The following is a 15,785-nucleotide window of genomic DNA, read 5'->3' as shown; positions in this document are numbered from 1 at the left end:
TTCCAAATATGCCTTATTGCTTGTTTACTACCTTATAAAGAAACTAAGCCTGAAATATAAGGAGATTGAAATAGATGTCTAAAGTCACCTGTTTCAATGTTAAAAATCTGTGATTAGGCTGGGCACAGTGACTCATGCCTCTAATTTCAACATTTTTTTTTTTTTAGATGGAGTCTTGTTCTGTCACCCAGGCTGGAGCGCAATGGCACCATCTCATCTCACTGCAACCTCTGCCTCCCGCGTTTAAGCGATTCTCCTGCCTCAGCCTCTGGAGTAGCTGGGACTACAGGCATGCCTGGCTAATTTTTTTTTGTATTTTTAATAGAGTCGGGGTTTCATCCTGTTAGCCAGGATGGTCTCGATCTCCTGACCTTGTTATCCTCCTGCCTCAGCTTCCCAAAGTGCTGGGATTACAGGTGTGAGCCACCGTGCCTGAGAGGCCTAGGCAGGAGAATCATTTGAGACCAAAGTTCAAGGCCAGCCTGGGCAACATAATGAGATCTCATCTCTACAAAATAAAAAATTAGCCAGGCATAGTGGCACATGCCTGTAGTCATAGCTACTTGGGAGGTTGAGGTGGGAGCACTGCTGGAGCCTACAAGTTCAAGGGTACAGTGAGCCGTGATCTTGCCACCAGCCGCACTCCAGCCTGCATAACAGAGCAAGACCTTGTTTCTAAAAATAAAACAAACAAACAAAAACCTATGATTCTATAGTAGTTTCAAAGGTAAGGGTCTGTGATTCTATAATTGTTAAAATAACTCACAGTTACACAACAAGAAATCATAAATAAAAGATCATGGCCATAGAATGCTGTGCTTAAACACACAGAATCCTGATGGCTGTTGTCCACAGCACTCCCTGCAGTGGCCGGTCAGGGTGTATCCAGGGTGGCTGAATATAAATCCTGCTGACAGCAGAAGGCCAACAAAGGGGCCAATAGTAACAAGTGTGACTCAGTTACGAGATTCATCAAAGCCGTCTATGTAAATGCCAGCCTACGAGACCTTTTGTGTACGAATTGATTTTTACAGAGATGTTGTGCTTGGTCAGGAGGCTATTTTGGCATGAAATAATTCCATAGAAGTGAGAAACACATTTGTTCCCCATAAGGCTCAAAGTGATCTCATGGCTTAGAGGGATAATGAATTTTTCAAAACATTTTAAAAGCCAGCTCTGGTATGGCATTTTGATCTGCATCCACCATAGCAAGTTTATGTCTGGGTTTTCTGGAGACTGGAGCCAAGAGTAATGACACTTCAGGCCACAGTCCAGGGGTATCAGCCAAATGGCAAGCTCATGATCAGTCACAAAGCCACGGAAATTGCTTTGCTTCATGGATGGCTTTATTTTAGGGTCTTACAAAGCAGATTCATAATTAAATACTAGAAGAAAGAGTAACCTAGGGAATAAAATGTCTCCCTCTTGTTTATCTTTTTCTGTGACCTATATACATTTCCTAAGACCATGCTTGCAATTTGCCCACCATCTAAAGAGGGGGAAAAAAAAAAAAAAGGTTCTCTCAATGACCTTGGTAAACACTCAAAAGATAAAACAAAACCTGAATCAAAGTTGTAAATTAATCCACAAGAATTGGCTAAAAGACTGCCCACTTTTCCTTGCAAGAAGCCAGTCCTCCAAAAGGAAGTAGCTCCAGCAGTCTCTTTATATTGTAGTCAATGAAGGATGAGTGAATCCTTCCCCATAGTTTGACCAGGAGATGTTGCATGAAAACCAAACCAGCTTGGTAAGGGCCAGGGGAAAGATGTAACCGTAAAGAATCAAGAATGGGAGACAGATAGGGATTTGCTCCTTCTCGCCTCCCTGGAGAGGGGCCAAGGGACATTGCCTTCTCAGGGAGTAGCCAGGCACATGTCCTGTCCTCTCAGACAGACCCGTGGCAGGGAGCAGCTGATCTGTCCACATGCTGTGACGTTTCTATCTTCGAAGAGCCAGGTGCTGTTCTGGCCAGCACCACTGACCACTTGCTACAGAAATTGCCTCTGAGGAAAGCAGAAAGGAGCAAAATGCTTCTACATCCAGGGTGAGCTTCTGCCTCTGCTCTTGCTGGAGAGGAGGAAGCCAGCATGCACACTTCTCTTTTTGTACCCTTTCATTAATTTTCTGCAGCAAAAAAAAAAAAAAAAAAAAAAAAAAAAAGGACCTTAATGGATGGATAGGCTTCCTTAAGAGAGAGGAAAAAAAAAAAGCCACTCATCCTAAAAGTCCTGTTTTTTCAAGTGAGGGGAAGAAATAATTTCCATGGGTGGGAACTCTTCGGTAAGAACCTTTTGAAGAATTGCAAGGCCATCAGCAGTCTTCTGCTCTCTCATGGGCTTCTCTCAGGGACCTTATTTTATACGTCTGTGGTCACTGCTGTGCCTCCTCCGGAGTCAAGAACCAGATTTAGTTCTCGACTGAGAATGGGAGTGGGGAGCCGGGCTGCTCATGTCTTGTAAGTGCTGAGGCCTATTTATGCCTCCTCACATCAGACTCACATTTTTGCACCATCACCTTCCATCCTGACTCATGATCACTTGTTATAAACCATGACATTTCATGTATCTGGCTTCACCCAGGAACAAGGTCTCCTATGCAAGAGGCTTTGTCAGACAACCAAAGCTTACCCTGCAAACCACAACTTCTTTTCTACTTTTTTCTATGTTAATTATCTGAGTGGGAAATTGTTCTGAAATCGCTTATGCACCACACCTTTCTTTTTAAACAGGCCACTAAGTTTAAATGATCTTCTCCCCCTGATTCTTTAGGGTCGTTACTATGTGTCAGACATGTATTTTATGTCAATGACGTTATGTCCATCGGGGCTGTGCAGGTGTTTAGGATTATTTACCTGACACCAAATGGAATGACACTTATTTATCGGGGGCCCGGGTCTGTTTCTTACAGGTCCTGTTTGATTTTGGTTTTGTTTGTCCCTTTCCATCATCCCTTCTGAGAAAATCATGTTGGTGAACACTGTGTCAAAGTGCGTGTTAAATAATAACCTCAATGATGGTAGCTAGCGTTCATGTGTCTTGCTGTGCTTCCAGCATTCCTGTGAATGATTTGTAAGTATCGTCTCACAAATAGCCTCAGAGATCGCGCTTAGGGAATTTTCCTGTGAGAGAGAACCATCCCATGACAGGCTTTCAATAAGCAGTTTTAGTTGCCTTTGCCCAATTCCCAGTTTTGGGGTGACTTTGGGTTGGCTGGTGTGCCAGGGAAGTGACCTTGGACATAAGAACTGTTGCACTTACAATGCATCCTGTCCTGAACTGTGAAAGGATTTTCCGTGCCTCACCACTTTTCAGACTTGCTTCCTTCTTGAATCCTTTTACCTCTTTCTTTTCTCCGATTTCCCTGACAATTCTGCCTCCACCTTCCTTCTTTCCTTTCTTCCCCTTTTCCTTCACTTCTATGTGTGTTTTGAGCACAGTCCACAGTTTTCTGGGGCGCTGCTAAACCGGCGAACTGGAGAGCCAAAGTGAACTCAACACGACAAGAGTTCTAACTCTGGAGCTTCTCTGCCTAGGACCTCTGGCATCAGCCAATCCATCCAAGTGACATTTAAGCCACCAACAAGAGAATGGCAATGTGAAGAAACCACAAAACCAAAAGTTGTGCTAATAACCTTGGTGGCAAATAAGAGGCATTTAAACTCTTTTAAAAATGCATTCTTGTTCTTAACAGTTCACCAAATGCCCACAGTATTTCTAATCACTCTAAAAGCTAGTCACACTCTTTCCTCCAAATCGTTTATCGGTTAATTTTGTTTCAAATAGGCATGCAGTGAGAATCTCACAACTTATTCAATCAAATCACAGATGGCCTAACACCATGTTTTTCTCATAGCCAGGATTTCAATAAATTGATATTCTGTTTTCCAAAGGATTTTAATATAAAACAAGCAGCACAGAAGAATGAACCCCTCTTGGGTCAACATGAACCATGTGCGTGCACTTTCACTAACTTACCACTCAGCCCTCCTATAAACCTGTCAAGCTGTTCACTTTTAATTTAAGGAGAATGAAATGTTCCAGATCTTAGGGAAGAGGTGCCTATGCCCTCTGAGGAAGAAGGTCCTAGAGCTGAAGTCAGGTGATCTGGAAGCAAACTCCAGCTTACTCTTTATGGCTGTGCAACCTTGAGCAAACTTTTTTTTTTTTTTTTTTTTTTTTTGAGATGGAGTCTGGATCTGTCACCCAGGCTGGAGTACAGGGGCGTGATCTCACTCACTGCAACCTCCAGCTCCCTGGTTCAAGCAATTCCCCTGCCTCAGCCTCCCAAGTAGCTGGGCTTACAGGTGCCTGCCACCACGTCCAGCTAATTTTTTTGTGTATTTAGTAGAGACGGAGTTTTACCATGTTGGCTAGACTAGTCTCAAACTCCTGACCTTAGGTAATCTACCGGCCTTGGCCTCCCAAAGTGCTGAGATTACAGGCGTGAGCCACCATGCCCGACCTGGGCAAACCTCTCAAACTCACTAAGCCTCAGTTTCCACAACTGTAAAAGGAGATTAGTACCTACCTTACAAGACCATTGTGGGAGTTAAATGAAATTTAAAAAGTATCTTTTAGAGCTAAGACATATATTCCACAAATTCTCTTTTTCTTTTTTTTTTTTTTTTAAAGAGACAGTTTCTCCATGTTGGTCAGGTTGGTCTCGAACTCCCGACCTCAGGTGATCTGCTCACCTCGGCCTCTCAAAGTGCTAGGATTACAGGCAGAGCCACTGCACCTGGCCATATTCCACAAATTCTAACTGAATTGCAAGAAAGCTAAGAATTGTTCCTGTTTCTGTGAAATGTAAACAGGGCTTCCTGGCTCTTGTCCACTAGTGGCATTTTCATGTTTTCATCGCTGTGGGTGGAGATCATGTCCTGTCTCAGGACACACACACATATACCAGCCCTGTGAGGGCAACGCTACTACTGTTCTCATTTGCAGATATTGACACTGAGACTCTGGGCGGCTAAGAAACTAGGATTATGTGACTAAGCAAGTAAAAGCAGCAGGGTTAGGATTTGAAATCAGGCACTGGCTCCAGAGCCCACATGATTAGCCACCACGCTGTACTGCCTTTAGGGGGCAAGAAGTGGGAAGGAGGACAAAAGTCCTTCTAAAGGCCTCCTAAATCCACAACTCATACTCTAGGAAAATCCCCCAGGATCTGATTGAGGGCAGGCAGCCTCTGCCAGGGGCTGCCTCACAGTTCCCAGTTTATGGGCTCGGATGTAAGAATGTGTGGCTATTGCTGCTCGCAGGGAGGTTGGCAATCATCAAGGATGAGAACACAGACAAACTTTGGTCTGTGTTGATGTCTCCTTTCGGCTACTTATTTTGAAGTCCTGCACTATATTCCCCATTGCTAAAAAAAAAAGCTAATTCTTAAATTTGAGTAGATGAACCCTGAACTAGGACAGACAGGTCGCCAATAGACATTCAAGGTCACAACATTATTATAAGATATATTTATTTATTCCTGCCAGTAACCGAAAGGATAACACACTTATAATAAAAAGCACATATACATTAAAGTAAAAAAAAAAATTAAAACAACTCTAATGAGATTAAAACTAATAACATTTTTTTAAAAAGCTTTAGTTCAGAAATGCTAGGCAAAGAAAATGAAGCACCAACATAGCTTTAAGCTTCCTGGCAGCCAAAGCAAGAAATATCAAATGCATGGAGCCAAAGAGATGCAATTTTCCCAGGCATCATCAGTTCAAAAAGACTCTGGCCTTATAGGCTAAAACAAATACCTGGGAAAGTCTGGCCACATCCAGGAGAGTTAGATGAAGTGGGAGACCATGATCATGCCCGACCACAATCTCACTGGCTGGATGAGAGGCTCCCGGTAAATGTGGTCAGCAGTGCCAGGGCTGGACAGGAAGTCTGAAATGCCTAATCTTTTCTTAAGGACTCTGAACAGCTTCCCTGCCAGTCTCTCATATTAGCACTGGTCCAGGGGCAGCAAGAGAATAGGCTGGGCTGACTTGGTGTAGTGGTTGGCCTTGGGGAAGTCAAGCTTCTAGCATTTGAGCCACACAGAGGAGAACCTATGATTCTAAGGGTTCCAGTCTACCCAATGCAGTTTTACAGAGGTTTTGAGTGCCCGTGCCTCTCCTCTGCCTCTCTCCATTCATGCTTTAGTTCAACGAATGCTTAAAAATTCGATTTTTATTTGGTGATAACAGTTTCAATTAAGTACTTACTATGTGTGAAGCACAATATGGTCCTCCTTGATATTAATGTCCTTCACCTTCTTCTAGCAAACCAATAATGGCTTCCTGCCTACTGTCACCGGTCCTACTTCGGGTTCAGACCTCCAAAAATCCAAACCTTGCCCTCCGTTTATTTTTACTGAGCAACTACAATGTGCCATGCTTTGTGCAGGACTCTTGCCTTTCGGGTTTATTAATTATAAAAGCACTCTCTGAGCATCAGGTACTGTACCAGAACTTGGAGATACAATGGTGAGCAAAATGATACAGACCCTGGTTCCCACTCTCACCAAATTGGCATTAATCAAACAAATGTGCCCCATAGAGATATAGTCACAAGGGGAAATAAATGATCTGAAAAATTACCCAAAAATCTGACTTAGACTCAAGGGAGTAAGGGAGGGGGCTCATTCAGAAGAGGCCTCTCTTTGTTTAATCTAAGAGGCAGGAGTTATTTAAGCCAAAGAGAGCAGGAGGAAAAACCAGAAAGAATCTGGATAGTGGATCAGGTCATGCTAAAAGTGTGTCCATTCTCCTAAGAGCAATGGAAAATGATGAGAAGGTTTTAAGGGAGGGATAGGAAAGGTGTGAAAGATGCTTTCAAAATGATTTCCCTGGAAGCAGGGTGAAAGCAGTTTGCCAGTCACTGCAGCCATCTGGGTGACTTAAGGATAGGGTGGGTTAGGGAAGGGATGAAGGAAAAGGAAGTTTTCAGCTGGAGAAACTGGATGAATAACAATGCCATTCACTAAGACAAGGGAGTACAGAAGAGGGCGGCCTCGGAGGCAAGTGGAAAGACCCACCATTGTTCCAAGTTCTGTGCTAAGGGGTATGGGTGCATCATTTCGGCTTTGCAACTAACATACAAAGTAGGCATTAATATTCCATTTTTCAGATCAAGAAACCAAAGCTGTGTTAATCAGCTTAATTATTCTAACCCAGAATTTGTGGGTCTGATTTTCTAGGGTGATCTAGAGCCAATTACTCTCATAAGAGCTCTCAAGAAGAAAGACTTCCAGGCCGGGCGCGGTGGCTCACGCCTATAATCCCAGCACTTTGGGAGGCCGAGGCGGGTGGATCACGAGGTCAAGAGATCGAGACCATCCTGGTCAACATGGTGAAACCCCGTCTCTACTAAAAATACAAAACATTAGCTGGGCATGGTGGCACGTGCCTGTAATCCCAGCTACTCAGGAGGCTGAGGCAGGAGAATTGTCTGAACCCAGGAGGCGGAGGTTGCGGTGAGCCGAGATCGTGCCATTGCACTCCAGCCTGGGTAACAAGAGCAAAAAACTCCGTCTCAAAAAAAAAAAAAGAAGAAGAAAGACTTCCTTTCCCTGGAAGCCAAAGTCCAAAGCCACAGGGTTCAGAAAGAAATGGATTTGGGACAATGCTAGACATTTTGAGCGGGCTACTGAGGCCCCCGACAGGGTAGCCACAAAGGACTGTGCAGGTTGCGTACTGTACAGACTCAGAGGGCGCTCTTCATGTCACCCTCCACAGCAATGCTGCCTCCTGAATACATCCGCCCTCCCCAGTTTCCTTTCAAAGAAGACTTCAAACTCCAGTACTCTCCTATAATCCCCAAGGTTCAAGAAAAATCAGTAACAAACATTGCATGCCCTCTCTCTGGTCCCTGATGTTCTTTCCTCTTTTGCAGCCTTTATCCAGACCCAAGTATTCTGCCCTCATTCTTCTGACTGTTCAGGTAACATTCACAGAGGGTAGATTCCTTTTGCCCCTCCTGGGGGAATAATGCCTCCATCACCAAACTACCATTGCTTACAGGAGGCCCCCAGACCAGTTTACCAAACTCAGAATGATGCTAATATCTGCCCAAATAAATGTTACATAGAAACAAACAGGTTATACTAAAGCCATCAGCTGTTGACTCAGTTGACAAAATAGTTCCCAAATCACTGCCTAAAGGGTAACCTTGCTCACCTGATCCCACGTCTTGCAAGACTCAAGGTACTGTTGGAATGACAGGGAGCACCCTTCTTCCTTTGAGACAGACTGATCCACTCCAAGATCTGTTTATACTAAAAAAGTGTGGTTCTTCTTGGAAGGTCCCAGGACTGGGACAGTCAGCAGCTGTTCATCTGAATGATCCGGCAGTGAGAAATGAAGCTAACTCCAGGACCAAAGCAATCAAGGGTTCATTTCTTATCAGCCTCTAAGCAGGGGATACCACATTCAGGGAAGTGCTTTGGATTCCTGAGTTTCCTGCTCATAAACACTCTGGCAAGAGGCACGGTCTCAAGAGCACCTGCCCTTGTTTGCAGTGGGGCAGGAGCTGATCCTTTGGTCTCTCATCAGAAGGAGCTCGGCTGCTGAAATGAAACAGCTCTGCCAGCTTCTTCATCATTACTAGTCTTTATCACAGCTGCCCTTTAACAGGTATGAAGCATTCACTCTAAATATCCTTTTTATTGACACATACAACCTTCTTCCCATGCAAGAGGAAATCAAGAATATATTCCTTCAATTTCCAATCAAGTTGATTATTCTGCAGACATGCTGCAGTCTTTTTCTTTCTTTTTTAAAACCCCATCTCCTGTAACCACTCTAATGCAGTGGTTCATTTAGAGTCTGGAATGTGCTTTCTTGTCCCTATGCCACATACCACAGAGTGTGAACTGACATTCTAGTCACCCAGAAGTTTTCTTCTGTAGAAGTCTATGTATCAACTAATACTGACTGCAGAAATGAGCCCTTCCTCTGCAGCTGTTGCAGCTCACGTAGCAGATGCATCCCCTAGACTGCAGTAGTGGCTCTCTCCACCTTCTTGTTGAAAACTGCATTCCCGGGACATTGATGTGCCCTGTATCCTGCTGGTAACAGCTGACAACATCCCCACCCCCTACTCTACTCGAGGCTGGCTCCTGACCTACACCATAGGGCATGTGGGTTGCAGTGATCTCCACCCATTAACAGCTGCTTGAGTTGAATCAGCTGAGGGTGTCTGGGCAGTGGGGGAAGTTCAGCAGCCGGGGCCCAGTGTGGGGACCCTGGTTTCCAACCAGCCAGAGCCCCAGAACTCTCTACCCATCCCCAAACGATTCCTCACTTACTTCATTGTTTTCCCCCCACACTTCTTGGGAACTTGGACCATCCACTGCCATGAGACTGTCCTTGGCCTGAATACTTTTCTGAGCTGACCACGATAAAGGTGAAGGACATTTCCCAAATCACAGCATAGACCAGGGAGCCCGCATTCCCTACACTCCTTCAACTTCTCTTAGCATAGAAATGATGTAACTAAGAATAGAAAGCATGAGTAAAACTTAAAGACTGATCTGGAACTATAGGATTTGATTTCTGCAACTCTGAATAGGCAGGAGAAAAAACAAAATACATTTTGCACTCTCATTTCTAGTTCTAGGAGTAAGTGTCCAGACCGAAAACATGGCTGGGTTCTCACCTCAAGGAAGTAATTCAAGCTAGAAAACACTGCTCTTTGATTATTATCTCAAGCTCAGAGGGTTTGCTCTGAGATTGCTTATCCTACTGTTATTATTGCTTTAACAATCCTTGTGTCAATTCCATGTGTCATTTCTTGTTTGTCTAGAAGGGATCATTTCCAGAGACTGCCTAGAAGAAGTAATTACCACCCTAGCTGTCCCCTACCTCCAACCAAGTTTTTCACAAATATTCTCCGGCACCCAGCCTGTCCTAACCAGGCAGAAGGCAGGCCCACTTGAGAAGCTTTTGAGCCCCAGGAGAAGGGAACCCTCTGAAGCCACACCTGGAGTTTACTTTGGCCATTTCTGATAAATACTTAGTATTCCCAGGAGGGAATAAAAGGTATTGGAAGGGGAGATTTAGGGAAAAGGAGGATGGGATTATGTCAGTGAATCTGCCTCATTGTAAAGAGCTGAAAAATAGAATTGAGAGTGATCCCCCAACTTCAATGGAAATAAGCCCCAAACTACCTGATAAAAATTCAAACCATCCTTTTTCCTTCAAAGACTTCTCTTCAACCTAGGGGCCTGGCCTAGAATAGCAGAGTTTCCTCTCTCCTTACAATGACAGTTGAATAATAAATGTTCCAAGTCAGAAAAAAGGCACACAATTTCTCCAACATTTTGATTATTGGAGACTGCATCTACAGCTAATAGCAATTCCATTTTGCAATTTAAAGTTCCTTTTGCCTATTGGAATTAGCTGGCCCCAGTGATGATGGGGTTACATTAGGACTTTGGAAGAGTCATTTAACTATTTCAAACCATTAAAAACATATATATAATGCCTACATAATATCAAAGCAATTAAGTCAAATAGGAAAAAAGCTAGCAATTAGGCTTTTTTTTCTTTCTTAAGGTATCATATAGCTAAATCTCTATTAACTTTTAAAGAAAAACATTTAAAACACAGCTCCTAAATTCTAATTCTGTTCTAATAAGGCTTAAGTAAAAATCAGCATGATAAATTTCTTCACATTAAAATGTTTTCCAAAGGATTGGCTGAATTTTTTTAAATCTTACCATTTTATTATAAATAAATTTCCCACAAGCGAATGACGTTGACTTAATTTCTTCCCCAAGAAAAACGTTATCTATCCTCTAAAGAAGGTTATCTGCTATATTTGAGTGTGACATATTAAGTAAAAATTTTATTACCTAGAAAATGTAACTTATCAGAAGAAATGTGACACTAAAAGTGACCAAAACACCTTTGCTGTAGCTGGATACGAAAGGTGAATCATGATTTCTAGCAAGAAGCTTATCCCAAGAAAAGATAAAATAAGCAGTGATTGTTCTAGCTGAGACATGAAACTGGTAACAATATTTCAAACAACCGCTTCTATTTCCTGTCCATTTTTTAATGATGTAGAGCAATTGCTCGTCTAATGAAGGGACTCGGTAAATAAATTACAGATTACTTTCAACCAATTACTCTGAAATAGGAAAATTTCCATTCCAGCAACTTCTCCTCAGAAATGAGACAAATCTCTTGCTCATCTCAGAACCCACAGTCTAAATGATTATTAAAATATTGATAAAGTAATGTTATGGGAGTGAAAAACATACAGTCCAGAACTCTGCATTTGTCATTATCATTTTTACACACACACACACACACACACACACACACACACACACAGTTGCCAAAACTGACTTTCATTCTTGAATATTTCTCTTTCATTACAAGGTAAAGAACAGAACATGCTCATACTATCAGAAATGCCAAACAGTTGAGTTTCTGAAATAAGCACTTTCATCCATGTGCTCTAGTAAAACTATAAAAGGGTCAATAAACGCAGAGATTCCTCAACTCTGAAACCTCCACAAACGTTCAACTCTCTGGGAGGTTTCAAGTGGAAAATTCCCATATAAGTACTTACCAACTTTAATGGTCTTTTTCAAGATACTTGCAGGTAGATCACTGTAAGGATCACACTTCCGTCTGCACTCCGAATGGTGGTTCCAGCACCTTTGGGCCCTCCCTTTCTGCACTCCCTTTGTTGTGCGAGGGTAAATGAGTTACAGTAATAACCCTGCAAGCATCCTGCCTTGTGATTAAAACATCACCTTAATGCAGACTTTATATTTTGGCTTCTGTGAAGGCCTAAAGGTTAAAGGCATCATAAATTATGCATTTCTTTCTATGCCAGGCCTGTAAAAGTTGCTTTTACAGTTCATTAACGATATTGCTTCTAAATGACTACAGGCTTTTTTTTTTTTTAAGTGCCAAAACAGGGTATTTCCATTATGTTTAATACTGTTGTGCTGGAAAGCCAAAACAGTTTAGAATTAAGAAACTGCTAGAGTCTGTTGTTCCAGAATGTAACAACTGTTAACATACACATGGAATTGCCCATTCACTGTTGGACAGTGATATGGTAAACATGGGCTAACACAGGTCTGCTCCCGGGAGAATGCTGGTCTAGTAAACCCCAAAAAACCATCATTTAGAGCTTTCTCCTTCTGCCTCTGCCCCAATTTACAGATGTGAACGGGGATTAGCGAGACACAATACACACTAGAATATCCCTAACTCCTGCAGTGGAGCAACCTCTCTTGTGTGGATTCTCCAACGAACATGTCCTTCCTACCCTGCACCCTGACTTCCTCACTTTTGTCACCTCCAGCTGAACTACCGTCCTAAAGGTCTCTTTTTTTTCCTTTTACACCTACACAAAATGCATCTGCAGAAGGCTGGGCCCTTTATCTCAAGGAAGACAATACCCATTTATCCCGTAGCTTTCAAGGGCAAACTGCTGATTTAGGGACCGAAGCTGGATACAAGCGACCCAACTTCAGCCAGGCCACAACCTCCTCCAACTGTGCACCTCTGGAGACAGACTGCCAGCTTTGAGAGCCAGAGTTCCAGAGATTCCTTCCAGGCGACAGCCCGCTCACCCTGACAACTCCGTGGCAAAGTTGTTTCGTCCTCCTCTACACCTTTTTCTCTCCACCTTTCCATCAGCGCGCGCGCACACACACACACACACACACACACACACACACACACACAGCGTTGCTCACTCAACTTACCAGTTTAGATTTGGCGCGTTGCAAAAATTCTTCCATGTCGTGGCCAGGGGGTTGGAACCGGGGTGCTTGGAGGGGCGCAGTGGAAAATCTCGGCCTAAGGAAAAGCAGCAGGGTCCCGAGAAAGTGGCCCGCCGGGGCGCAGCCACCGACTGCTCCCTCCTGCCGCTCGGAGGCGGCTGCGGCTGAGGCTGTACTTGCGCCTCCGCCGTCTCGCCCCAGGGCTCCCCGCCCCACCCCTCGCCCGGCCGCCCGCTCTCTCCGGGCACCCGACTCTGCCCTAATAAGGAAAGTGGGTGTGCCGCCCGGGAGCCTCGGACGCGCCCGGCACGCTCTCTGGCACGCGCCTCGGGGGCCAGGGCGTGTGGGCGGAGGTGGAAGGGTATGGCGAGGGGCTCCTCCGCCAATCGCAGGGCCCGGCTGCGGCCTCCTGACGTGGCGCGCCGAAAGCTGCTGCAACCATGGACAGCGCCCAGAAGTGCGAGCCAAGTGCAAGGGGCTGCTGCAGAGGGAGGCTCTGCCGCAGGCACCGCCGCGGTCAGCGAGGGACGGTGGGAAGAGAGAGACAGGTCCCAGGAGAGCCCCCGCCTCGCCCAGCGCCTCCCTGGCTAGCTGGCGCGTTACGGAGCGCTCCAGCGGACACTTAATGAGCTGGTCTGCTGGCCTGGACAGGGGAGGAACTCAGCTAGATTGGCGTGGAGGGGCGGGGAGGGAAAGAGAGGGAGTTACTGCCGAGCTAAAAGCAGTGCGACCTTGATGGATAATAATCAGAAGAGAAAGCTAGGCAGTTGGGCTAGGCTGCGTCTTTCCTCCCTACCAAGAACACATACCCACACAGCAGTGGGCATCCGCAGTTCACCCCAACTAGGTGCCCTTATGTCAGTCCTGGGACTAATGCGTAGATACATCCTTCTGCAGTTCCCATCCACTGACTTGAACGCTCAGGGAAAGCTGGGGCAATAAAACCTTGCTAAGATAAGGTGCAGTCTGTAGACCAGCAGCATCAGCATCGCTGAGTTTATAGAAATGCATAGAAATCACCTGCTCCTACTTACCAAATAAGAGTCTGCGTTTCTATGAGACTCAGGTGATTTCTATACGTGTTAAAGTTTAAGAAGTACTACAATGAACACTTGAACTTATATCTACAACTTTTATTTTGACTTATTTTTAAACCATGGGATTTTGTTGGATGCAGCCTTATCCGGTCCCCAAACACACTACATCAGGCTTTTTCTGACCTCTGGGCTTTTGCACACCACCGGTAAGATCCTTCTAGCCCTTGTCCCAGTCCCCAGCTTCAGCTGTTTTAGAGAAATAGCCTCAAACCTGACTGCACAGTAAAATCGCATCATAATCACCCGAGACTTGAAAAAGGACTGATACCAGGGCTTTATCCAATTAAATTAGTATCTCTGGGAACGGGGCCACAGCATTTCTGCGGAAAGTGACCCAAGTGATTCTGATGTGCAGTCCAGCTGTGGTGCTCTGGTCCTCAATGATCTTTAGCATGTATCTATATCACGTAGAGGGCTTGATAAAACACAGATTTCTGTGCCACATCCTTAGAATTTTAGCCCTAGTAGGTGTGGCTTAATGGGCCTCAGAATGTTCAGGTATTCAATCCCCCAGGGTTCACTGATGCTGCTGATCCAAAAACCACACTCTGAGAGTGAGTGGTGTAGAAGTTCTCTTTCTCCAGAAAGCGTCCTGACACACTTTTCCCTTCCTATCCCCAGACTGAGTTGGTTGCCCTTCTGTGTTCCCTCATAGCAACTTACATTTGCCACTCTGCTATAAATTGCATGATTATTTGTCTGTGTCCTCCACCAGGCTGTGAGCTCTGTAAAGACAGGGACCTTGCCTGCCTCATTCACTGATGGATCCCTAACACAACATATGTTCATATCATAGATAGGTCATTGATAAATATGTTTTAATGAATAAAGGTACATATGGAAGAGTTTTCTTCTGCTCTCTCTTTCCTGTCTCAATGTGTGTCTGTTTTCCTGTCTGTATGTAGGTGTGTGTCTCATGATCCAATTATTTTTTATTCAAAAGGATCCAATGAAAACAAACCATCAGGGTCCACAGACCTGATTAAAGGAGAGTGATAAGAATGTTAAGTTCCGGTGACATTCAGGGGTGGGCTATGTGGAAGCTGCAGATTCTGTCTGCTTTCTGTACTGACTTAAGTAATTTAAAACCAACCAGGTAAAGCAAGTGTCTTGTCAGCCTTTAAATCTGTGAAGCTGCACACGATTCAAGTAACATTACTGAGAAAAATTCTTGAGAATGCCTTGCCTCTGACTTCACTGGGGAATTTAGCAACAATTACATAATACTGTTTTATTCCTCTAGCTTTGGCTTATAAATATTCTAGGTAGGAATCACACATCCTTGAAATGTTAAAAAAAAAAAAAATTCTGATGGACTCAAATTCCAACATCTATCTCCCCATCTTTTTTTCCACCAATAATGTCCCTTCAAAAGTTTACCAAAATTTACCTCTTCTATGAAAACTTTCCAAGCTAACCACCTATATTAGCTTCCTGGCATTAGAGTCTCACAAACTCAGTGGCTTGAAACAACGTAAATTTATTATCTTACGGTTATGTAGGTCAAAAGTCCAACACAGGTCTCATCAGGCTAAAAGCAAGGTATCAACAGGGCTGCATTCCTTTTTAAAGGCTTTAGAGGACAATCCACTCTTTGCCACTTTCAGCTTTCAGAAACTGCCCATGTTCCTTGATTTGTGACATCTTCCTCCATGTTTTTTTTTTTTTTTTTTGAGATGGAGTTTCCCTCTTGTCCCCCAGGCTGCAGTGCAATGGTACGATCTGGGCTCACTGCAACCTCCGCCTCCCAGGTTCAAGTGATTCTCCTGCCTCAGTCTCTTGCTGAGTAGCTTGGATTACAGGTGCTAACCACCACGCCTAGCTAATTTTTGTATTTTTAGTAGAGATGGGGTTTTACCATGTTGGCCAGGCTGGTCTCGAACTCCAGACCTCAAATGATCTGCCTGCCACAGCCTCTCAAAGTGCTGGGATTATAGGCATGAGCCA

General features: G+C 44.3%; 1 protein-coding gene across 18 annotated transcripts in view; it reads right to left on the bottom strand.

Annotated features, from left to right (window-relative positions):
- Window positions 1-13,015, bottom strand: part of PRUNE2 (prune homolog 2 with BCH domain) — a 307,395-nt gene extending 294,380 nt beyond the window's left edge. For all 18 annotated transcript variants that reach the window (XM_032290660.1, XM_032290671.1, XM_032290665.1 and 15 more), the window contains exon 1: window positions 12,724-13,015. In XM_032290660.1, the coding sequence (XP_032146551.1) occupies window positions 12,724-12,759 (36 nt within the window). In that variant the 5' untranslated portion in view covers window positions 12,760-13,015. The remainder of the gene's footprint in view (window positions 1-12,723) is intronic.
- Between the last annotated feature and the right edge of the window lie 2,770 nt (window positions 13,016-15,785).

The sequence above is a fragment of the Sapajus apella genome, unplaced genomic scaffold (assembly GCF_009761245.1).
Source record: "Sapajus apella isolate SASKATOON/1434 unplaced genomic scaffold, GSC_monkey_1.0 scaffold24, whole genome shotgun sequence".
In the NCBI taxonomy this organism is placed as follows: Eukaryota; Metazoa; Chordata; class Mammalia; order Primates; family Cebidae; genus Sapajus; species Sapajus apella.
The sequence above is the reverse complement of the archived record's forward strand: the minus strand, read 5'-3'. Positions and strand labels throughout refer to the sequence as shown.